The sequence below is a fragment of the Cervus elaphus genome, chromosome 9, assembly GCF_910594005.1.
Source record: "Cervus elaphus chromosome 9, mCerEla1.1, whole genome shotgun sequence".
Taxonomy (NCBI): domain Eukaryota; kingdom Metazoa; phylum Chordata; class Mammalia; order Artiodactyla; family Cervidae; genus Cervus; species Cervus elaphus.
In genome coordinates this window covers 42,248,061-42,273,539 of record NC_057823.1, presented here as the reverse complement: position 1 = coordinate 42,273,539, position 25,479 = coordinate 42,248,061, and the positions used below count along the sequence as shown (strand labels likewise).

The following is a 25,479-nucleotide window of genomic DNA, read 5'->3' as shown; positions in this document are numbered from 1 at the left end:
GGGAACTCAAACTGGAGTTCTGTAACAACCTAGAGGGGTGTGATGGGGAGGGAGGTGGCAGGAAAGTTCAGGAGGGAGAGGTCATAGGTATAACTAATGCTAATTCAAAAAGTTTCATTCTTTTACCTGTGAATATTCAATTTTCCTAGCACCATTTATTGAGAGACTGTCTCTTCTTCTTGAGTATTATTGGTTCTCTTGGCAAATGTTAGTTGAAAGAATATACTAACTTATTTCTGGGCTCTATATTCTGTTCCAATTATTCATTTGTCTGTTTTTTTTTTTTTTTTTTGCCAGTGTCATACTGTTTAATTTCCCTAATTTTATACTATAGTTTGAAATGGAAGTGTAACACCTCTCACTTTGTTCTTTTTTCTCAGAATGAAAGTATAAGTGAAAGTTGCTCAGTCATGTCTGACTCTTTGTGACCCCATGGACTATAAAATCCATGGAATTCTCCAGGCCAGAATACTGGAGTGGGTAGCCATTCCCTTCTCCAGGGGATCTTCCCAACCCAGGGATCAAATCCAGGTCTCCTGCATTGCAAGCGGATTCTTTACCAGCTGAGCCACAAGGGAAGCCCCCTAATTTCAAAGTATATTATAAAATCATAGTAATCAAAACTGTATGGCAGTGGCATAAAAACAGACATAAATATGCAATCAACAGATATTTGACAAAGGAGCCAAGAATACTCAATGGAGAAGACAATCTCTCCAATAAATGATGCTGGAGAAATAAGATATTCATAGTAAAGGGAATGAAATTAGACCCCTGTCACACACTACTCCCAAAAATCAACTCAAAATGGATTAAATACTTAAATGTAGGGGCATCCCTGGACTCAGTGGTAAAGAATACGCCTGCCAATGAAGGACACGATGGTTTGATCCCTGATCTAGGAAGATCCCACATAATATGGAGCAACTAAATCTGTGTGTCACAACAATTGAGCTTGTGCTCTAGAGCCCAGGAGCCACAGCTAGGGAAGCACACATGCCCTAGAACCTGAGCTCCACGACAAGAGAAACTACCACAATGAGAGGCCCATACACCACAACTAGAGAGTAGCCCCCACTCACGGCAACTGGAGAAAGCCCACACTCAGCAACAAATACCCAGCACAGTCATAAATAAACAAAATTTTAAAAAAAAAAGATTGAAAGGGACACAGGAGGTTTAAAAAAAAAAAAAAAAGACTTAATGTATGAAAGCATAGAACTCCTGAAAGAAAATATAGGAAAGGAAACTCCTTGACATGGGATTAATGATCATTTTCTTTAATATGATACCTGAAGCATTAGCAACAAAATTTAAAATAAACAAATGGGACTACATAAAACTAAAAGCTTTCACTTAGCAAAAGAGACAATTAACAGTGAAAGGACAACTTACAGAGTAGGAGAAAATATTTGCAAATCATGTACCTGATGAGAGATTAATAGTTAATATAAAAATGTATAAAGAACTCATACAACTGAATAGACAAAAACAAAACAAACAATCCAATTTAAATATGGGAAAACAACCTGAATAGATATTTTCCCAAATATATTCAAATAGCCAACGGGTACATGCAAAGTCATTTGGAGAAGGGAATGGCAACCCACTCCTGTATTCTTGCCTAGAAAATTCTGTGGACAGAGCAGCCTGGAGGGATACAGTCTATGGAGTCCTAAAGAGTTGGATTGGAGGAGGAAATGGCAACCCACTCCAGTATTCTTGCCTGAAGAATCCCATGGACAGAGGAACCTGGCAGGCTGCAGTCTACGGGGTCGCAAGAGTCGGACACGACTGAGCGACTAAGCACACACACACACATGCAAAGTCATATTGAGATATGACTACTCAGCAGGGAAATGTAAATTAAACCACAATGAGATATTACCTCATGCCTGTTAAAGTGACCATCATCAAATGTGTATGTGTGCATGTGTGTGTGTTAAGCCACTTCAGTCATATCCGACTCTTTGTGACCCCATGGACTGTTGCCTGCCAGGCTCTTCTGTCCATGGAATTCTCCAAGCAAGAATACTAGAGTGAATTTCCATGCCCTCCTCCAGGCAATCTTCCACATCTCTTATGTTTCCTTCATTGGTAGGCGGGTTCTTTACCACTAGTGCCACCTGGGAAGCCCATCATCAATGATGAGTGATAACAAATGCTAGGACGAATGTGCAGAAAGGGAACTCTTGTACACTGTTGATGGGATTGTAAATTGGTATAGCCACTATAGAAAACAGAATAGAAGATCCTAAAAAACTTAAAAATAGGACTACCATATGATCCAGCAATTTTACTTCTGGGTATATATCCAAAGGAAATGAAACCACTGTCTCTAAGGACTTGAAATTAGTATGTCAAAGAGATATGATATAAGTATAGATATCTACAATGGAATACTCATCAGCCATAAAGAAGAAAAAAAGGTCACAATTTGCAACAATGTGGATGGATCTTGAGGCATCATGCTAGGTAAAATAAGTCAGACAGAGGAAGACAAATACTATATGACCTCATTTAAAACAGACTATTTTAGAATTTAAAACAGAAACTAAAACAAAAAACTCAAACTAAATTCATAGAAAAAGAGATCAGATTTGTGATTACCAGAGGCAGGAGAATGCAGGAGGTGGGGAGGTATAAGATAAATAAGTACTAGGGATATAATGTACACCCTGATGACTAAAGGCAACGTTATCTATATGGCATATTTGAAAGCTGCTAAGAGAGTAATTCTAAAACATTTTTGTAACTGAGGTGATAGATATTATCTATTGTAATCATTCTGTAATATATGTATGTCAAGTCATTATGCTACACACCTTAAACTTACAGTGCTGTACATCAACTGTATATCAAAAAAATTGAAAGAAAAAAAGTAAAAACAGAGACTTCCCCGGCAGTCCAGTGGTTAAAACTCCACGCTTCCCCTGCAGGGGCTCAGGTTTGATCCCTGATTGGGGAACTAAAATCCCACATGCCACGCAGCACAGCCAAAAAAAAAAAAAAAAAACAGTTTTTTAATTTTAAAAAGAGAATTTAAAAAATGATGTCTGTTATTTAAGTCACTCCCTTTGTCATACTTTGTTACAGTAGCCCTAGAAATCTAACACACACAGTATATTAAAATGGGTGGGTAGATGGACAGATAAATGGATGGATGATTGCTCATTTGTAACAAAATGTCTGGAAGTTTGCTCATCAGCCTGTTGCAATGGTTCTCTCAGGAACTAAGCTGAAAATGAGCTTTCACTTCTTACTTCACGTATCTCTATTATTTAATATTTTACACTAAACATGTATTACTTTTGTAATTAAAAACTTCACAAGCAGGACTTCCAGTTTCCAGACCAGCATGTAGAAAGCTTAGAAGTTGCTGTTCCATCCTAACAATAAGTTAAAAGCAGAATAAGCTGACAAACCAAGTCTTCTTAAATCCACAAGAGAAATGTGGTCACAGCACAACCCACTGACCCTAAAATGATGCAGAGGCAAATACAAAGAATCACAACTTCTGGATCAGAAACCGATGAACTTAAACCTCCATGGGAATCACTGGCCAGGTAGAAAAACCTGGTGGCTCAGACAGTAAAGAATCCGCTTGCAATGTGGGAAACCTGGGTTTGATCCCTGGCTCAAGAAGATCTCCTGAAGAAGGGAATAGCTACCCACTCCAGTGTTCTTGTCTGGAGAATTCCGTGGACTGAGGAGCCTGGCAGGCTAGTGTCCGTGGACTCACAAAGAGTCGGATACAACTGAGCAACTAACACTTTCACTTTATTTCAAAGGCTAGATGTGGACAAGCCTGAGAGATTAAAAACATTAGGAGGACCCAGTCATAGATGGATCTACATACTTATGTGAGTTTTACTTCCAGCTGGGCTCAACAAGGTTCTCACACTAAATATAAGAGAAAAATCTCTCTGTGCTTCCAGCTGGGGAAGGAGTAAAGGAACTATTTTATTTTATTTCACCTTGCTTTGTTTAGAGAATGTCCAGTTTATTATCGGAAGGGACTAGGGGAGAAGGACATGCACATGAGAATCATTTGTGGCTCAGACCTGGGACTCTGGGGGTGGACAGAGTTGTTCAAGGGTCTCTAGTCCTGAGCGTCCTCTTGAGTTTGGTCTTGCAGGCAGGATGCTACGGTTCCAAGAATAAAAAGAATGGAGGAGAGAAGCCAGGTGCCCAGCCATAACTGATACGTAGAGCTGAGTGACAGGCACTGAAGGGCTTGGGATGGACTAGAAGCAATACCCTTAAGACAAATTCCTCCAACTTATTTTTCCTTTTTGGCCATGCCACGTGGCATGTAGGATATTAGTTCCCTAACCAGCGATCACACCTGCAGCCCCTGCAGTGGAAGCACAGTGTCTTAACTACTGGACAGTCAAAGAAGTCCCAGGAACCATTTAGAAATACAAACATACGTCAGAGATACTGTGAGTTCAGTTCCAGACTACCGTAATAAAGGAAATATCTCAAAAAAGTGAGTCACTTGAATTTTTTGGTTTCAAAGTCGGGAAGATCCCCTGGAGGAGGAAATGACAACCTGCTCCAGTATTATTTCCTAGGAAACCCACAGGCAGAGGAACCTGGCAGGCTACAGTCTATGGGGCCGCAAAGAGTGGAACATGACTGGGCAACTGAGCACAACAGTGAGTGCATATAAAAGTTACTTTTACACTATTCTATAGTTTATTAAGTCTGCAATATCATTATGTCTAAAAAACAATGTGAATACTTTAGTTAAAAAATACTTTATTACTGAAAAATGCTAACCATCATCTGAGCCTTTAGTGAGTCATAATCTTAGTTGGTAGGAGGCCTTGACTTAGTGTTGATGGCTGCTGACTGATCAGGATAGTGGTTGCTGAGGGTTAGCGTGGCTGTGGCAATTTCCTGAAATAAGACAACAGTGAACACCAAGGTCCTACTGTATAGCCCAGGAAACTATATTCAGTATTCTGTGATAAGCCATAATGGTAAAGAATATGAAAAAGAATGCATATATATGTATAACTGAGTCACTTAGCTGTATGACAGAAATTAAAACAACATTGTAAATCAATTATACTTCAATAAAATTTTTATAAAGAGACAACAATGAGGTTTGCCACGTCAATTGATTCTTTCACTTGAACACTTAGAAGAACTGTATGGTTATTAATTGACCAATTTCAATATTGTGTCTCAGGCCCATTGACAGGGAGAGACATGGAAACAACCAGTCAGTAGGGCAGTCAGAACACACACATTTATTGATAAAGTTCACTGACCTATATAGACGTAGTCTGTGGTGCCCCCAAAACATTTATAAGAAACATCGAAAATCACTGATCACAGATCACTGTAACAAATATAATAACAATCAAAAAGCCTGAAATACTGAGAGAATTTCCAAAAATGTGACACAGAGACTCAAAGTGAGGAGATGCTGTTGAAAAAATGGTGTGAATAAGACAGTCAATACAGGGTTGCCGCAAACCTTCAATTTGTAAAAAATGCAATGTCTGTGAAGCATAATAAAGTGAGATAAAAAAAATAAAGGTATGTCTATATACCAGAGTTCTCTGTTCCTTTCACCTATACTTGTCCTCAGGAGAAACTAGTTACCCAAAGCCTAACCTGCTGGGATATTATTAGTCTAATTGATCTTAAGGAAGAGAAATATTCAGCTTCGGCCCTCTCTGGCCATCTTGTTCTGCTGAGAAGGGAGGAAAGAACTGAGATGCAGTTGAAAACACTGAGAAGTCTCAGTCCAGAGGTATAAATTCACTAAAACTGAGACCTAATGATAGGACTGCTTCCTCTCTCCTCAGACTGCATTACCACATTATTGAAGTTCTATTTACAGTAGTTCCCTTTACCAGTACAACATGTTCAGTCTCCAAGAATAAGTTACAGGACATTTTCAAAGGCGAAAAAATAAAGCTTGAAGAGACAGAGAAAACATCAGAACCGGAGTCTAAGACGGCAGGAATGTGAAATTATCAGAGCAGGAATTAAAAATCATTATGATTAACACCCTAAGAGTGGTAATGGATTAAGTAGACGATGTGGAAGAACAAACGGGCAAAGTAAGCAGAAAGATGGAAATTCCAAGAAGGAAATAAAAGGAAATACTAGTGATAAAACAAATAGTAAATTAAAAAAAAAAACAAAAACCTGTAACAGAAAAGAAGAGTGTCTTTAATGGGATTGTTAGTAGTAGTAGACTGGACATAGCTGAGAAAAAAATCTCTGAGTTTGAAGATATCTCAATAAACACCTCCAAAACTGAAAAGTAAACAAGAAAAAAAAAAAGACTAGAAAAAAAAAAAACCCCAGAATATCCAATAACTGTGAAATAACTATAAAAGATGTCATATGAGTATAAGAAACACATAATGGGGATACTAGAAGAAGACAAGAAAGGAACAGAAGAATTACAGGCAAGGAGTATGACCAAGAAATTTCCCCAAATCACAGATCCAAAAAGTTCAGAGACACCAAGTAAGATAAATACCAAAAAATGGGGGGAAAAAAATCCTACAGATTGGCATATCATTTTAAGAACACAGAAGATCAAAGGTAAAGGCAAAATCTAGAAAGAAGCCAGAGTGGGGTGAAGTACTTTATCTGTTTAAGAGCAAAGATAAGAATTACAACTGATTTATTATCAGAAACCATGTAAACAAGAAAAGAATGGACTGAAATATTTAGTGTTGAGGGAAAAAAAATCCTAGAATTCTGCACCCTTTTGAAATTAGCCATAAAAAATGAAAGAGAAATAGTTTCTCAGAGAAACAAAAATTGAGTGAATTTGTTGCCAATAGAACACCTCAGAAGAAATAAAATTTTCCTAAGTTTTTAGAGAAGAAAACAACATACAAAAGATATGCAAAAAAAAACAAAAACAAAACAAAAAAGAGCACCAAAGAAGAAACAAGTGAAAGTGAAACATTTACTTTTCTTGTTTTTAATTGCTCAAACAGATAGCATCATGTTCAAAATAATAGCAATAATGTATTCAATTATTTATATTTATGTGTATATATATGCTCATAAGTTGACTGAATGACAACAATTATATAAGGATAGAAGAAAGGAATTAAAATTACTTTGTTATTATAAAATAGTCACATTGTAAATATTGTATAGGGTCATTTGAAAATAGGTTAGTTGTAAATATGTACTGCAAACTCTGGAGCAACCACTAAGAAAAGTTTTTTAAAAGTAGGATGGAGGGAATTTCCTGGCCTTCCAGTGATTAGGACTGGTGCTTTCACTGCCGTGGGCCAAGTTCAATCCCTAGTTAGGGAACTAAGATCCCACAAGCTGGACAGCAAGGTCAAAAAAAAAGAGGCAAAATGGAATTCTATTAAAGGTTCAAGTAAAGTCACAAAAGGCAGAAAAGGAGATGAAAACAACAATAAGATCAAAGAACAAGAGCAACAAATGGAAAACAGGAACAAATACGAGATATTAGTTCAGTTAAGTCAATAATTAACTTGATTATCAATGATCTAAATGAATCAATTAAAAAGCATATATTGGGGAGTGAACAAAAAAGTAAGACACAACTGTATATTGTCTATAAGAAATCTACTTTAAAAATAAACACATACAGTTTAAAAGTACAGGAATAGAAAATATAAAAAATAAAATAAGTTTAAAGGGATAGAGAAGGATATACCATGCTAACACTAACCAAAAGAAAGCAGGGGGATCAAAGGAAGCAGAGACTATGTGGTATATATACACATATATATGCATGTGATATTATTCAGCCTTAAAAAGGAGGAAAATCCTGCCATTTGTGACAACATGAATGAACCCAGAGGACATTATGCTAAGTGATGTAAGCCAAAAATCGTAAAAAAAAAAAGTCAGACTCATAGTAAACAGAGTAGAATGGGGATTACCAGAGAAGGGGGGGATGGGGGAAAAAGGAAGATACTGATCAAAGGGTACAAACTTTCAGTCCTAAGATGAGTCAGTGCTGGAGACAATGTACAGCATGGTGACTGTAGTTAATAAGTTGTGTATTTGATACTTGCCAAGAATAGATTCAGACTGGGCTTCAGACCCAGGCTGTCCAGCTTCAGAGCCCACACTCATAACCACTCTTATTCCAGGGTAAGGGGAGGGTCATCCTTCTTGCCCTCATTTAACAATCCCGAATACCCATTGGAGGGACTGAAGCTGAAGCTGCAATACTTTAGCCACCTGATGCAAAGAACCAGCTCACTGGAAAAGACCCTAGAAAAGATTGAGGGCAGGAGGAGAAGGGGGCAGCAGAGGATGAGATGATTAGACAGCATCACCAACTCAATGGACATGACTTTGAGCAAGCTCCGGTAGATAGTGAAGGACAGGAAAGCCTAGTGTGCTGCAGCCTGAGGTCACAAAGAGTTGGACATGACTGAGTGACTGGACTCACTCAATGGACTTCTTCATCCAACAACAGAGGGATACACATTCTCTTCAGGTTCACACATAACATTTACCGAGACAGGCCACATTCTGGCTTGTAAAATGTATCTTAACAAGCTTAAAAAACAGAAATCATACTGCAATCAAATGAAACTAGAAACAAGTAACAGAAAAATAGCTGAAAAATTCCAAAATATGTGGACACTAAACAACACACTTCTAAATAATGCTTTAAATATTCAGCACAACATACAAAACAAAGAGTGAACCTTAATGTAAACTATGAACTCTGGGTGATTATGATGTGTCAAGGTAGGTTCATTATAACAAACAGCCATTCTGGTGGGACATGTCAATAATGGGGGAAATTAAGCACATGTAGTATGGGGGCATGTGGGAAATCTCTGCATCTTCCTCTAAATCTAAGTTGTGAATCTAAGTTGACTCTAAAAAAAAAAAAATGTCTATTTAAAAAGAAAAAAGCACAAGAGCAATATCTAAGTTTGATGAGCCACCTGTATACAGATTGTTTTCAAAGCTGAGGATCATACGAGAATTCCCAAGGAGTGTGGAAACATTTCGTGAAAAAGAAAACCAATGGTGAAATCCCCAGACCACAGGAAGAGAAGTCAATACAGAACCCGGAGAAGCAGAAGCTATAAAATCAGCAGGAAAGGCTGCTGCTGCTGCTGCTGCTACTCAATCAATTCAGTTGTGTCTGACTCTTTGTGACCCCATAGACCAGAGCCCACCAGGCTCCTCCGTCCATGGGATTTTCCCAGCAAGAATACTGGACTGCAAGTTCGATGCATGAAACAGGGCACTCGAAGTCGGTGCACTGGGACAACCCTGAGGGATGGAGTGGGGAGGAAGGTGGCAGGGGGGTTCAGGATGGGGACACATGTACACCCATGGTTGATTCATGTCAATGTATGGCAAAAACCACCACAATATTGTAAAGTAATTAGCTTCCAGTTAAAATAAATTAACTAATTTTTTTTTTTTTAAAGAATACTGAACTGGGTTGCCATGCCCCCCACTCCAGGGGATCAAACTTCCCGACCCAGGGATCAAACCCACATCTCCACAAGGGAAGTTCCAGGAACTTCCTAAAAATAAGAGAAAAGGATTTCAAGGAGGAGATAAACAGAATTAAAGGCAGCAGGTTTCAACTAGAATTAGAACTGAGAAGGATCTACAAGAGTCAGAAATAGGATCACTGAAGGTCAACTGAGAGTTTATGCTCTGAGCCTCTTCACTTCCATTTGCTTTGTATGGAGCGTTTTCCCCTGGCTTCTTCATGGATCCCATGTCGGCTGCCTGAGAGGTATTTACTGAACACCTGCACAAGGATGTAGCTCTCTCTGCCACTCCAGTTTTTATTATACTATATATATGTATATACATATCTATATTATTTTTGCTTGTCTATTGTCTAGTGTCTATCATCATTCCATATGAGAATGTTTGTGAAAACAAGGTCTTGGTTTGTTTTAGTCACTGCTGCTGTCAGCACCCATGACTGAGCCCCCAGAGTACCTAGAAAATAAAGCCACCAAATCACATCTGTTGGACAAACCAAGAGTTGCAGAAGCCAAATTGTTGTGGCAGAGCAATAATATAAGGGAAGGAAATGAAGGCATTGAATATAGACTTTTTTAGTAAATTGATGTGGCAATATCTGAGGAAGGGCGACGGGGAGAGGCTCAGGGAGGTAACAGGGCTTTGTTTTTATAGATTTTAATTATGGACTAACAGATTATTCCTCAGCAAAGACCCTTTCTGCTCCACTTAGTAATGATCTAGTTGGTATTTATGTCAGTAATGTGAATGAAGACATTTACAGTTTGTTTGTTTCATGTCTGGGTAATATTGACAGGATCATGATTCAAAAATGCCTAGACAATGAGTCAAAAGAAAGATAAGATGAAAATTAACAGAGTTAAATGTGAGATCCCATATAGGTTGGACAGAGCAGGATATAGAAACCCTTTAGAGAGCCTATTAGCCAACTCATCATGAGGTTTTGCTGGAGTTAAGGGAGGGGTTGATGGGTCACACTGGACTCTGTCTGCATTGGGTTCACTGCCTTCTATCTGGGTGTCCTTGGACAAAGGTTTTAAACTCTTTGAGCCCCATTTTATCCTCTTTAAATTAGAGATACTGATATCTACTTGTCAGTTTTTATGAGGCCAATGGAGAATAAACTATGCAAAAAACACAGAAGGGCAGTGTTACATGGTCAAGTGCATGTAACAGAGGGTATTCCTATGGTATAATAAATATGTTTGGTTTTTGTCCCTCATTCCTATCTCAGAGGTCCTAAAAACCTTGGAATTTCCTGGGGGCTTCCCTGATAATTCAGTTGGTAAACAATCTACCTGCAATGCAGGAGACCCCAGTTCAATTCCTGGGTCAGGAAGATCCACTGGAGAAGGGATAGGCTACCCTCTCCAGTATTCTTGGGCTTCCCTTGTGGCTCAGCTGGTAAAGAATCCGCCTGCAATGTAGGAGACCTGGGTCGATCCCTGGGCTGGGAAGATCCCCTGGAGAAGGGAAAGGCTACCCACTCCAGTATTCTGGCCTGGAGAATTCCACGGACTGTATAGTCCATGGGTCACAAAGAGACAGACACAACTGAGCAACTTTCACTTTCAGGTGTGTATATTGCTAATCAAAGGAGCCTCTTTTGATCACATTTGAGTTTATGTTAATGTTTATGTTAATGTTAATTTAGTTTATGTTATGTTAATGGGGTGAATTAAAGTGGGGCCCTTAGATTGGCTCAGGATAGGGCTCATCATCAGAAAGTCCAAGTGGTTAGAAAGTTGGAACTTTCAGCCCCACCCACTAACCTCCAGGAAGGAGAGGGAAGGAAGGCTGGAGATAAGGCTCTATAAAATCTCTTGAACAATGAGTTTTGGAGACCTTCTGGGTCAGTGAATCTAACCAACCTGGCATCTACATACCAGGAGGATGGAGCACCCCAACTCCCTGGAGAGAGAAGCCCCTGGGCTCTAGATTCTTCTCTACCTCATCCCATGTGTCTCTTCATCTGTTTGTACACCTTATAACATCTTTTATTTAAAACTGTAAACATAAGTATTTCCCTGATTTCTGTGAGTCAATCTAGCAAAGTTTCACACCTGAATAGGGGGTTGTGGGAATCCCCAGTTTGTAGCCAAGTCAGAGAGAAGTGTGAGTAATCTTGGGACTCACTACTAAAAGTTGATGTCTGACATTGGCAGAGCTAGGGAGGCAATCTTGTAGGACTGAGCCCTTAGCTGTGGGGTTAGTGTCGAAATCTAACTGACTTGTAAGACACCCAATTGGTGTCTGCAGAGAATTGGTTATTGGTATTACAAAACACTCCAGAGTTGTGTATTACTATTTCCTGCAGACTTACAATAGAACTCATGATCTGATATGACTGCCAAAAATATAAGGAAATCTCAGTCCTCACCACTGACAACATAGTGCCCTACCATAAGAGGTGAAAGTTCCACCACACATCATTAGGAGTGTCATGTTCAGGTCTGGGTACTGCACTTCAAATAGGGACATTAAAAGACCGACTCTTACCTAGGAGAGCATAACTAAATAGGTGAAAGTATTAAGCCATGTCCTAGTTAAATATTGAGAGACATCCAAGTAAAAGATGAGAAGAACTAGAGTGTGAGTGTTGCCTCTAAGGAATCAAGATCAGCATCTCTTAGCAGACCCTGAGGAGCAGAACAAGGACCAATGCACAAAACCACAGAAGGGGATGTATAGAAATAACTGTAGGCATTGCAGCAATGACTAGCATGCTTAAAAGTTTTCACACATAAAACAGGGTGCCACCCACATGAATGTCTTAGGAGCAAGTGTTCATTCAATGACGAACTGGACTGTATAATTCCTAAGGTTTCTTTCGACTCTGAGAGTCTCCAGACTCTATATGTAATAGGAAAGAACAAATCTGACTCCATATTAGACCTAGTTCTTCCTAGTTAGGAACTAGTTAGGAATTGAAGTGAAGTGAAGTGAAGTGAAGTCGCTCAGTCGTGTCCGACTCTTTGTGACCCCATGGATTGTAGCCTACCAGGCTCCTCCATCCATGGGATTCTCCAGGCAAGAATACTGGAGTGGGTTGCTGTTTCCTTTTCCAGGGGATCTTCCCAATCCAGGGATCGAATCCAGGTCTCCCACATTGGAGGCAGATGCTTTAACCTCTGAGCCACCAGGGAAGCCCATTAGTTAGGAATTAGAACTTCTAATTCCTATTTAGGAATTAGAACTAGTTCTTCCTAGTTCTTCTCTGTTGACTGTGCTTAGTCATGCTGGCTCTGCATCCTTGAAAAGAATGTTTCCTGGGTTTCCCTGGGTGGCCTAGTGGTTAAGAATCTGCCTGCCAGTGCAGGGGACATGGGTTTGATCCCTGGGCCAGGTAGATCTCACACACCTCAGAGCAACTACTGAAGCCTGAGCACCTAGAGCCCATGCTCTGCAACAAGAGAAGCCACCACAGTGAGAAGTCCATGCATCACAGTGAAGTGTCACTTCTGCTCACCAAACATAGAGAAAGCCCTCACAACAATGAAGACCCAACACAACCAAAACAAACACAAATTAATTAATTTTAGCCATTTGCAACAACACAGATGGACCTAGAGAGTGTCATACTGAGTGAAGTCAGATCGAAAAGGAAAATATCATATGATATCCCTCATATATGGAATCTAAAAAGAAATGATGCAAATGAACTTACTTACAAAATAGAAAGAGACTCACAGACTTAGAAAACAAGCTTATGGCTGCCAGGGGGAAGGAGAAGTTAGGGACTTTGGGAAGGTCATGTACACACTGCTGCTGTTGCTAAGTCGCTTCAGTCGTGTCCGACTCTGTGTGACCCCATAGACAGCAGCCCACCAGGCTCCCGCGTCCCTGGGATTCTCCAGGCAAGAACACTGGAGTGGGTTGCCATTTCCTTCTCCAATGCATGAAAGTGAAAAGTGAAAGTGAAGTCACTTAGTCATGTCCAACTCTTAGTGACCCCATGGACTGCAGCCTACCAGGCTCCTCCACCTATGGGATTTTCCAGGCAAGAGTACTGGAGTGGGTTGCCATTGCCTTCTCCGCATGTACACACTACTGTATTTAAAATGGATAACCAGTGAGGACCCATTGTTTGGCACATAGAACTCTGCTCAGTGTTATGTGCCAGAATGGATGGAAGGGGGGTTTGGGGGAGAATGGATACATGTATCTGTATGGCTGAGTCCCTTCACTGTTCACCTAAACCTACCACAACATTGTTAATCGATTATACCTTAATACAAAATAAAAAGTTTAAAAAATAATAATAAATTAATTTTTTAAATTATTGTTAAAAAATGTTTCCTATTGCCTGAAGTATACAGAATAGCCTATTCTCAAGGCTCTGATCTTTAAGAGTCATTTGGAGATAAAGAGTTGCAGAACAGAGAATAACATTTGTCTTGGAGGTTTACAAGAACAGCTTTACCTGCCCGACATGGACAACTGCAAGAACAAAGGTTTCCAACACTAAGGAGTTTGCAACAACCAACTGCATCTATTTTTTTTATTAACTATTAAGCTCTTTATTAACTTTTATTTTTTCTCTGTTTGGTGTAATTGCAAGTTAAAGGCAACTTCAACTTGCCTTTAAAAGTGCTTTGCTGAAACCCCTACTGGAGTGCAGGGTTTTGGAGTGCAAGAGCCACCGATCTCCTTCATGGCCCTGCAATAAATCTTTCTGTGCTCCAAACTCCAAAATTTCAATTTATTTGGCCTCACTGTGCTTTGAGCATAGGAACTTGCATTCAGTAACATGTAGACATAACAATTTTGGGGGATCCAAAATCACTGCAAATGTGGTTGCAGCCATAAAATTAAAAGACGCCTGCTCCTTGGAAGAAAAGTTATGACCAACCTAGACAGTATATTAAAAAGCAGAGGCATTACTTTGCCAACAAAGGTCTGTCTAGTCGAGGCTGTGGTTTTTCCAGTCGTCATGGATGTGAGAGCTGGACTATAAAGAAAGCTGAGCACTGAAGAATTGATGCTTTTGAACTGTGGTGTTGGAGGAGACTCTTGAGTGTCCCTTGAACTGCAAGGAGATCCAACCAGTCCATCCTAAAGGAAATCAGTCCTGAATGTTCATTGAAAGGGCTGATGCTGAAGCTGAAACTCTAATACTTTGGCCACCTGATGCAAAGAACTGACTCATTTGAAAATACCCTGATTCTGGGAAAGATTGAAGGCAGGAGGAGAAGGGGATGACAGAGGATAAGATGGTTGGTTGGATGGCATCACTGACTCAATGGACATGAGTTTGAGTATACTCCAGGAGGTGGTGATGGACAGCGAGGCCTGGCGTGCTGCAGTCCGTGGGGTCACAGAGTCAGACATGACTGAGTGACTGAACTGAACTGAACTGAGACATAACAAACTTACTAGCAGTAGGTAGTATCTAGTACTTCAAATTACTTCAGATATTGTCTCTTCCACTCTCTAACCTCAACTCCATCTGATTAACCTTTTTTAGAGTAACCCCATTCATATTTTCCCAATAATGTATCACTGAAAATAAGTTACTTTATTGCTGAGATGTTCATGAAGACTTACCCCAGTTTCTGCAAGTTACAGTGTGGATTCTTTACTTTTTCACACAAAATCCCAACTCCTGAGTCTCCCAGAGCATTTTCCCCCAAGTAGAGTCTGGTCAGGGAATGGTTGGTGCTCAGGACAGATGCAAGGTCCTCACAGCATGCTGATGTGAGACTGCAGCTGACCAACCTTTCAGAGAGATGGCAGATGGTCACAACACCTCTCTCAACCCAGTCCCACACTGCTGTGAGTCAGAAAGCACTTGTCCTGCCCTTGCCTATAGTCCAGTCTGCACATGAGAAGAGTATATCCAAGCTCTTTATTAACCATTTTTTTTTCTCTGTTTGGTGTAATAGCAAGAAAACACCCTCAAAGCCCATGCAATGTTACATCTTCCTAGATTTCTACATTTATTTTTATTGAGGTAAAATATGTATAACATAAACTGTACCATTGTAAACATGTGTTCATTTATAAGTGTTACAATTTAGTAGCACTTAAGTACATTCCCATAACTGTGCAACTATCACCACTGTCCATCTCCAGAACTCTTTTCCATATTCCAAAACTGAAATTCTATACTCATTAAACAATAACTCCAAATTCCCTTCCCCTAAAACCCTGCAAACCACCATTCTACCTTTTGTCTCTATGAATCTGACTATTCTAGGTATTACATATAAATGGAATCATACAATATTTTCCCTTTTGCCTCTGGCTTATTTTACTGAATATATAGCCCTGTTGTGTTTTGCTTTTTTATAATAGCCACCTTAACAAGTATAAATTGGCCCTACCATTTTCAACTGATTTCTTGTCTTCTTCAAAATTCAAGTCTCCCAAAGCATTCAGAGAAGAGCTACATAGACTGTCAAGCAACTGCATTGCTTTGGCCCCATTTTTCCTATTTAATGTGCACCAAGGCCTTATCATCAAATCCCGAAACTCTTCTAAAGCAAAATACATTGGTTTTATTTTCTTAGCTAGGTTATAAATACCTTAAAGGCAAGCATAAAATTTCTGATTTTTTTTAAGGTCCCCTCCAGTGCTATGTGACTTTTCTCACAAAAAATGCTAACTAAATTAATTATTGAAAAACATCCAGAGATAAATACAGGGAATCCTCTGAGTAGCCCAAGGCCATTTTCACTTTAAAATTCTAACACATCATGGCTCATTATAGCCACAGCTATTGCTTCATGAGGGAAATTAGTTCAGCCTCACCAGAGCTTCTTCAGATTGCAGAATAGATGCCTCAGTCCCACACACAAAAGTCTGATCCCGAAGTCTCCCAGGGCGTTGTGGCTCAGGTCCAGTTCCACCAGCTTCTGGTTGTTGCTCAGGACTGAGGAGATGTTGAAGCAGCACTGATGGGAAAGGCAGCACTGTCCCAACCTTCATTACAAGCACAGAAACAGAAAGATCTCAGAGCGTGGGCTGCTTTCTGTCACTGCCTTCTGGTCTCTGCTGGGTTTTAGCACCAGGCAGGGGCACTGTGAGCTCATGTTACAAAGAGAATTAAACTAAATTTATAACTAAATTTTCATGAAGGAAAGTATTATCTTGGGACTTCTCTTGTGGTCCAGTGGGTGAGGGTCCATGCTCCCAAAGCTGGGGGTCCAGGTTTGATCACTGGTCAGGAACTAGATCCCACATGCCACCCTGAATATCAAAGATCCTAAGTGTTGTAACTAAGACCTGACGTAGCCAAACACATAAATAAATATTTTTTTAAAAAGGAAAGTATCATCTTATCAGAAACTCCTGACTACAGCTCAAGACATATTGGGAAAATTCAAGTCAGTTCTAGTGAATTGGATGAACCTAGAGATTGTCATACACAGTGAAGTAAGTCAGAAAGAGAAAAACAAGTATTGTATATTAACACATATATATGGAATCTAGAAAAATGGTATTGATGAACCTATTTGCAGGGAAGAAATGGAGACACAGAGATAGAGAACGGACTTGTAGACACAGTAGGGGAAAGAGAGGGTGGGATGAATGGAGAAAGTAGCACTGACATATACACACTCTGTTAAAGTAAATAGCTGATGGGAAGTTCCTATGCAACACAAGGAGCCCAGTCTGGTGCTCTGTGAGGACCTAGAAGGGTGGGTTGAGGGGAAGAGAGGGAGGCTCAAGAAGGAAGTGATATATGCATAATTATGAGTGATTTGCTTTGTACTATGGCAGAAACCAACACATTATAAAGCAATTTTCCTTCAGTTAAAAAATAAGTAAAAAAAAAAAAAAAAAGACATGTTGGGAAGATAGTTCTCAGGCTCTCTGGCTCACAATCTGTGACCACAGCTGCCAGGGAGCACATCTAAATAATGGGCAATTCTCAAGTATTTAAATGGCATGTTTCTGTTTCATAAATGAAAACAATGGTTAGCCGATGGGCTCCACCTCTTTACCACATGTTTCTAACAGCTGAGACTCCCTCAGATGGATACTGCTCTCTCTAGGGCTGTATGCATCTTCCTTTTCTCTTGGACGATCTTGTCCCTGCTGTTTTGTTTGATGTTTTAATCCCAGCCCTCCATCTACACTGAAGGAGTGAGCATCTCTGATTCTTGATTGCTTTATACAGACACACGCTATCACCACTATCGGCACCACCACCAAAACAGAGAAGCAAGAACAATGTTCTAGCTCATTTCAAATGTCCTATGAGCTGGCTGGATTACCTTTTCTGCCTCCATTTCCACACCAACTAGAAGCAAATAGATAACTAAATCTTTATCTGCAGAACATCTCATTCTCACACATGTCTCCCTGTTTGTGTCTCACTTTCTAGAATCACAGAGGGGCATCACATCCACAGGGTTGATGGAGAGAGTGGCATGGTATAAAGGTAGAGAGGAATGTTAAATCTTAAAATCAGCCAGAACCTTGAAGGCAAAAATAACATTTTATAATTTATTAAAACAGGTAAGAAAAAGCTCTTAAGCAAGGAAATGGCGTGATCAAAGCATAATTTTTTTTAAATATTAAGCAACCCTCTGTCTTCCATACAGAGAATGAATGGTGGATGGCAAAAGTAGATGCAGGGACACCAAACAGACAATATTCATCTGATATGTACTTTTGAGCACAAACAAATGGTACAAGCTTGTCCAGACGTTATAGAGACAATTGCAGGACAAACATGAATCCTGTCATAAGAAATTAATAGTCTTGGAGGGCATTGCAATATCTAAGCAAATAATTGTGGTTGTTAGATCTGGGCTGCTGGAGTTGAGACAGGCTGGGACCTGGGACCCTTTACTGCAGCACTTGCACCTGGATGAATGTCTCCTCGGGCAATAGAATACAAAAGAAACTATAAGGGAGGAATTCCCTGGTGGTCCGGTAGTCAGGACTCCACAATTCTTATGTAGGGGGCTCGGCCACACGGGGTAGCCCAAAAATAGGGATATTAAAAAAAGAAAGAAAGAAACTATAAGGGACTAAAAATAACTGCATGCATGCATAGTTGAGGCAAATTATGAATAAAAAGATACAAAAAGGCCAAAATCCCAACTGCCATTTCTGAAGTATCAGGAGCAAAAGTAGGGTAACTGTACATGATCCCTGCACACGGTACCACTGAGGGGGTGAGCAGACCACCTAAGCCATCCCTCTGGTCCCACCCACTGATCTGCCCTACCCTCACTGTGTTTAAGAAACCAGCTCACCCCACCTCAGAGAGCTAGCAAGGGTACCTTTCCTTGTTTTCGCTCTCTCATGCTGCAGCACTATGCTCAGTAAAGCCATGGCTTTACTTTCTTATTTACTTAACTTAAATTTTCTTATCTGACATTTTACTGATTTCTATTGGTTAAAGAGTCTATGGGGGGCACTCCCCTGGCAGCCCAGTGATTAAGACTCTGCACTTCCAATGCAGGGAACATGGGTTCAATTCCTGGTCAGGGAACTAAAATCCCACATGCCCAGTGGTGTAGCCAAACAAAAGGCAAAAAGAGTCTAAGGGACTTGGCTGGTAATTCAGTGGTTAAGACTCCACTTCTACTACAGAGGACATGGGCTCAATCCCTGATCAGGGAACTAAGATCCCATATACTGTGTGGCACAGTCAAAAAAAAAAAAAGTCTAAGGACCCTGGATGGTAACAAAATCAGAATGAGGAAAAGTGGAAAACAGCTTGTACGGGGGTGAAATTAAGAAGACTGGTGATAGGGTGGTTATTAAGAGCAACACAGAAAGGTATGAAAATGTCCTGAGGTGGTGGGCTTTAAAACTGGCTGTGTAGTCCAGATTTGTGACGAAGGATGATTGGAGGGATGGCCCGTACAACTATGTACTTGATTCAGGGCATGTGAGTCTAATTCATAGTGCGGGCACATCACTTCAGTCGCTCAGTCGTGTCCAACTCTTTGCTTCCCCATGAACTGCAGCACGTCAGGCCTCCCTGTCCATCACCACCTCCTGAAGTTTACTCCAACTCATGTCCGTTGAGTGGTGGTGCCATCCAACCATCTCATCCTCTGTCGTCCCCTTCTCCTCCCACCTTCAATCTTTCCCAGAATCAGGGTCTTTTCAAATGAATCAGTTCTTCACATCAGGTGGCCAAAGTATTGGAGTTTCAGCTTCAGCATCAGTCCTTCCAATGAATATTCAGGACTGATTTCCTTTAGGATGGACTGGTTGGATCTCCTTGCAGTTCAAGGGACACTCAAGAGTCTCCTCCAATACCACAGTTCAAAAGCACTAATTCTTTGGCGCTCAGCTTTCTCTATAGTCCAACTCTCACATCCATATATGACTACTGGAAAGACCATAGCTTGGACTAGACAGACCTTTGTCACAAAGTAATGTCTCTGCTTTTTAATATCCTGTACCAGTTGGTCATAGCTTTTCTTCCAAGGAGCAAGCATCTTTGAATTTCATGGCTACACTCACCATCTGCATAGGTCTTGGAGCCCAGGAAAATAAAGTCTGTCATATTTCCATTGTTTCCCCATCTATTTGCCATGAAGTGATGGGACCAGATGCCATGATCTTCAGTTTTTGAATGTTGAGTTTTAAACCAACTTTTCACTGTCCTCTTTCACTTTCATCAAGAGGCTCTTTAGTTCTTCTTTGCTTTCTGCCATAAGGGTGGTGTCATCTGTGTATCTGGGGTCATGATATTTCTCCAAACACTCTTGATTCCAGCTTGTGCTTCATCCAGTCAAGCATTTCACATGATGTACTCTGCATAGAAGTTAAATAAGCAGGGTGGCAATATAGAGCCTTGACTTACTCCTTTCTTAATTTGGAATCAGTCTGTTGTTCCATGTCCAGTTCTAACTAATGCTTCTTGACTTACATACAGATTTCTCAGGAGGTAGGTAAGGTGCTCTGGTATTCCCATCTCTTTAAGAATTTTCCATAGTTTGTTGTGATCCACACAGTCAAAGATTTTGGCATAGTCAATAGAGCAGATGTTTTTCTGAAACTTTCTTGCTTTTTCTATGATCCAACGGATGTTGGCAATTTGATCTCTGGTTCCTCTGTCTTTTCTAAATCCAGCTTGAACATCTGGAAATTCATGGTTTACATACTGTTGAAGCCTGACTTGGAGAATTTTGAGCATTATTTGCTAGCATGTGAGGTGAGTGCAACTGTGCAGTAATTTGAACATTCTTTGGCATTGCCTTTCTTTGGGATTGGAATGAAAACTGACCTTTTCCAGTCCTGTGGCCACTGCTGAGTTTTCCTGGCATACCGAGTACAGCACTTTAACAGCATCATCTTTTAGGATTTGAAATAGCTCAACTGCAATTCCATCACCTCCACTGGCTTTGTTTGTAGTGATGTTTCCTAAGGCCCACTTGATGTCACATTCCAAGATGTTGGGTTCTAGGTGAGCGATCACAGCATCATGGCTATCTGGATCACTAAGATCTTTTTTGTATAGTTTTTCTGTGTATTCTTGCCACCTCTTCTGAATATCTTCTGCTTCTGTTAGGTCCCTACCATTTCTGTTCTTTATTGTGCCCATCTTTCCATGAAATGTTCCCTTGGTATATCTCATTTTCTTGAAGAGATCTCTCTTTCCCATTCTATTGTTTTCCTCTATTTCTTTGCACTGATCACTGGAGAAGGCTTTCTTATCTCTCCTTGTTATTCTTTGGATCTCTGCATTCAAATGGGTATATCTTTCCTTTTCTCCTTTGCCCTTAGCTTCTCTTCTTTTCTCAGCTATTTGTAAGGCCTCCTCAGACAACCATTTTGCCTTTTTTTTTTTTTTTTTAGAAAGAAAATCACTTTATTCTAATTAAATCACAAACAATAACATCAGAAAAGCACGCTTAAGAGGCCACAACCACCTCTTCTGCCCAATCCCAAACTCAATACCATCTCAATGAACTTCTATATAGTGACGACACCCTCTTCCACTGCAATGGTGAAGAACAAAAGCTACTAATGATTAAGGAGAGGTTTAACGGGTGGTCTCACAGTTCACATCTTCACTACTAATTATATTTTAAATGCTAAATCAACATGGTCAGGAGAGGTGATTTTTCATGTCTTCAACTGGAACTTCTTGATTAAGCTAATCCGTTGGCCAATCTGCACTGCTTCAGCACCTCGCTGAAACCCTCGCAGAGTTTAAGGTCACCCTGGCTCTGGGCACACTCCAGGAACTGCTTCACCTCGTAGAAGCAGGGGCTGTTCTGCTGCAGCTGTGCCGGCTGGGCTCCCTGAGGCTCCTGGTAAGTGATGTCAGGCCTTGAGGGTTCAGCACTGCTTCCTCCACTGAAGCCCCCAGTGAGGGCGTGACCCAGAGTGTGGCCGACGGCAGAGCCCACAGCCACGCCAGCAGCAGTGGTTGCCATCTGCGCCATCAGGCCTGGCTGCCGGGGAGCAGCAGCAGGGGAGCCAACAGCAGATGGCGGAGCCGCTGCTGGTGGCTGAGCTACGGGCGCTGGCCTGGGCGCTGCTCTCATCTGAGGCGCGCGGCTGGCAGGAGGGGCCACGCGGGAAGTGCGGCTTCGGCTTCCACGAGGCATCTTGACTGCACTCCTAAGCGACGTAGACAAGCGGGACACTCAGAGACCCCGGCGGATTCTACCATTTTGCCTTTTGTGTTTCTTTTTCTTGGGGATGGTCTTGACCACTGCCTCCTGTACAATGTCACAAACCTCTGTCCATAGTTCTTTAGGCACTCTATTAGACCTAATCCCTTGAATCTATTTCTCACTTCCACTGTATAATCATAACAGATTTTATTTAGGTCATACCTGAATGGTCTAGTAGTTTTCCCTACTTTCTTCAATTTAAGTCTGAATTTGGCAATAAGGAGTTCATGATTTGAGCCACAGTCAGCTCCTGATCTTGTTTTTGCTGACTGTATAGAGTTTCTCCATCTGCAACTACAAAGAATATAATCAATCTGATTTCAGTATGGCCATCTGGTGATGTCTATGTATAGAGTCATTTCTTGGGTTGTTAGAAGAGGGTGTTTATCACAGTGTGGGCTCATAGCAAGCACTTTATTATGGAACCACAAGACATGCCCTGTGACAATTTAATCCATGCAAAATATTTTGATGGGTTCCAGCTCAGATAGCCATTTCTGTATTTGATAAAACTCTTCTATTCTCATCTATAAGCATGGCTAATGAAGAAATGGAAGACCCTAAAAGTAATGCCCTTTCCTACCACCAACAAATGACTTATTTTCAGTTCCCCTTTATTCTTCCCCATCTGAAACTTCTCAAATAACTGTCCTCCAAACCATTTGGCCTTCCCATTTGTAATAGACTGAGCTGTCTCCCCCCAAAAAAGTTCATGTTGAAGTCTCAACCCTTAGCACCTTAGAATATGACTACACTGGGCTTTAAAAAGGTAATTAAGTTAAAATGACTTCATTAGGGCAGGCCCTAATCCAGCATGACTGGTGACCTTGTATGAAGAAGAGATCAGACACATGCACAGAGATCATGTGAAGACACAGGGAGAGGACAGCGATCTATAGCCAAGGACAGAAGCAGCAGAAGAAACCAACACTTCTGACAATTTCATCTGGGACTTCCAGCTCCCAGGATTGTGAGAAAGTTAACTTCTATCATTTAAGTCTCCCACTCTGTGGTACTTGGTTATGCCAGCCTTAGAAAACTAATAAACTGCTAACATGGTCCTTCTTCTCCCTTTCTGTCTTTCTCACACACACACATATACACACCCGTATACACACACACGCGCGCGGATTCTTACCACAATCTACGAATGTTACAACCCGGTTGTTGGAGTGTTTCACACAGCACCTTCATGCCTGGGTCCCCCAGGGTATTGCCACTGAGGTTCAATTCAGTGAGGTTCCAGTTATTGCTCAGGACTGAGAAGATGCCACTGCAAATGCTGGTGGTCAGATAGTTCACCAACCTAGAAATTGGAAGGAAGGAAGAAGAGAAAACAAAGTGAATCTCTAAGAATAGCAAACTGAAGTTGGAGCCAGGAGTGGCTGACACTAGTGCAAAGGCATCCTAGGGATCAAGAAATGAGTCACAGAACCAAAGACTGGGCACTGAGGAATGCAAAAGGCCAGAAGAGTCCTGGTAAGGCTGTTCTGCACATTTTATGATTAAAAGAGCCTGTGATGCACTGAGGAAACCAGAATTGAAAGAGACACGTGTACCCCAATGTTCATCGCAGCACTGTTTACAATAGCCAGGACATGGAAGCAACCTAGCTGCCCATCGGCAGATGAATGGATAAGAAAGCTGTAGTACATATACACCATGGAATATTACTCAGCCATTAAAAAGAATGCATTTGAATTGGTTCTAATGAGGTGGATGAAACTGGAGCCTATTATACAGAGTGAAGTAAGTCAGAAAGAAAAACACCAATACAGTATACTAACGCATATATATGGAATTTAGAAAGATGGTAACAATGACCCTATATGCGAGACAGCAAAAGAGACACAGATGTAAAGAACAGTCATTTGGACTCTGTGGGAGAAGGCGAGGGTGGGATGATTTGAGAGGGTAGCATTGAAACATGTATATTATCATATGTGAAGCAGATTCCCGGTTCAGGTTTGATGCATGAGACAGGGTGCTCAGAGCTGGTGCACTGGGATGACTCTGGGGGATGGGGAGGGAGGTGAGAGGGGGCTTCTGGATGGGGAACACATGTGCACCCATGGCTGATTCATGTCAATGTATGGCAAAACCCACTACAATATTGTAAAGTAATAAGCCTCCAATTAAAATAAACAAATTAATTTAAAAAAGAAAAAGAGCCTGTGATGAATAGATAAAGAAGGTGTGATATATACATACACAAACACACACACACACAACAGAACACTATTCAGCCATGGATATGCAGACATAGAGAATGGACTCATGGACACAGCAGGAGAAGGAGAGGGTGGGATAAATTGAGAAAGTAGCATTGACATATCAGTTCAGGTCGGTTCAGTTGCTTAGTCAGTCGTGTCCAACTCTTTGTGGCCCTATGGACTGCAGCACACCAGGCTTTCCTATCCATCCCCAACTCCCAGAGCTTGCTTTGACATATATACACTACCATATGTGAAATAGATAACTGGTGGGAAACTGCTACCTAACACACAGAGCCCAGCCTGACACTCTATGACAACCTAGAGGATGGGATGGGAGTGAGGAGGCTCAAGAGAGAAGGGATACATATATACGGAGGTATGATTGATTCATGTTGATGTATGGCAGAAACCAACACAACATTGTAAAGCAATTATTTTCCAATTGAAAAATACAAAAATAATGAAATTTTGTCATCTGCAACAACTTGGATGGACTTAGACGGTATTATAGTATATGATATCACTCATATGTGGAATCTAAAAAATAATACAAATAAACTTATTTACAAAACAGAAAAAGACTCACAGACATAGAAAACAAAATTACAGTTATCAAAGGTGAAGGGGAAGAAGGGATAAATTAGGAGGTTGGGGTTAACATACACACACTGCTATAGACAGCTTTCCAGGTGGCACAGTGGTAAAGAAGGTCTGTGTCAAGCAGGAGATGTAGGTTCGATCCCTGGGTCGGGAAGATCTCCTGGAGAAGGAACTGCCAACCCACTCCAGTATTCTTGCCTGGAAAATCCCATGGACAGAGGAGCCTGGTGGGCTAAAGTCCATGCGGTCACAAAAATTCAGACACGACAGTAACTAAACCACCACTACTACTGTATATAAAATAGATAACCAACAAGGATCTACTGTATGGCACAGAGGACAATAACTTGTAACAACCTATTAGGAAAATAATCTGAAAAAGTATATGCATATATATATATATATATATATATATATATATAAGACATATATATATATAACTGAATCACTGTGCTATAGATTTAAAACTAATATGACATTGCAAATCAACTATACTTCAATTTAAAAAACTAAAATGGGAAGAGGATGAGGGGAGGGAATAATTTGGGAGTTTGAAA

The 25,479-nt window shown here is 40.6% G+C and overlaps 2 protein-coding genes across 3 annotated transcripts in view; both read right to left on the bottom strand.

The window, feature by feature from the left end:
* The window catches only part of NLRP3 (NLR family pyrin domain containing 3), a 51,429-nt gene that overhangs the window by 14,943 nt on the left and 11,007 nt on the right, over window positions 1-25,479 (bottom strand). For both annotated transcript variants that reach the window (XM_043912503.1, XM_043912504.1), the window contains exons 5-7: window positions 23,245-23,412; window positions 16,258-16,428; window positions 15,052-15,222 (exon numbers count right to left, since the gene is read on the bottom strand). In XM_043912503.1, coding sequence (XP_043768438.1) covers window positions 15,052-15,222; window positions 16,258-16,428; window positions 23,245-23,412 — 510 coding nt within the window. The remainder of the gene's footprint in view (window positions 1-15,051; window positions 15,223-16,257; window positions 16,429-23,244; window positions 23,413-25,479) is intronic.
* LOC122699996 (coiled-coil-helix-coiled-coil-helix domain-containing protein 2) lies at window positions 21,381-22,102 on the bottom strand. The gene has a single exon (XM_043912505.1). It carries the CDS (start codon window positions 22,035-22,037, stop codon window positions 21,576-21,578), a length of 462 nt encoding a protein of 153 aa, XP_043768440.1. The 5' UTR covers window positions 22,038-22,102; the 3' UTR covers window positions 21,381-21,575.

Excerpts from the sequence above, each read along its gene's own strand:
- LOC122699996 (XM_043912505.1), bottom strand. The coding sequence starts at position 22,037 with ATGCCTCGTGGAAGCCGAAGCCGCACTTCCCGCGTGGCCCCTCCTGCC.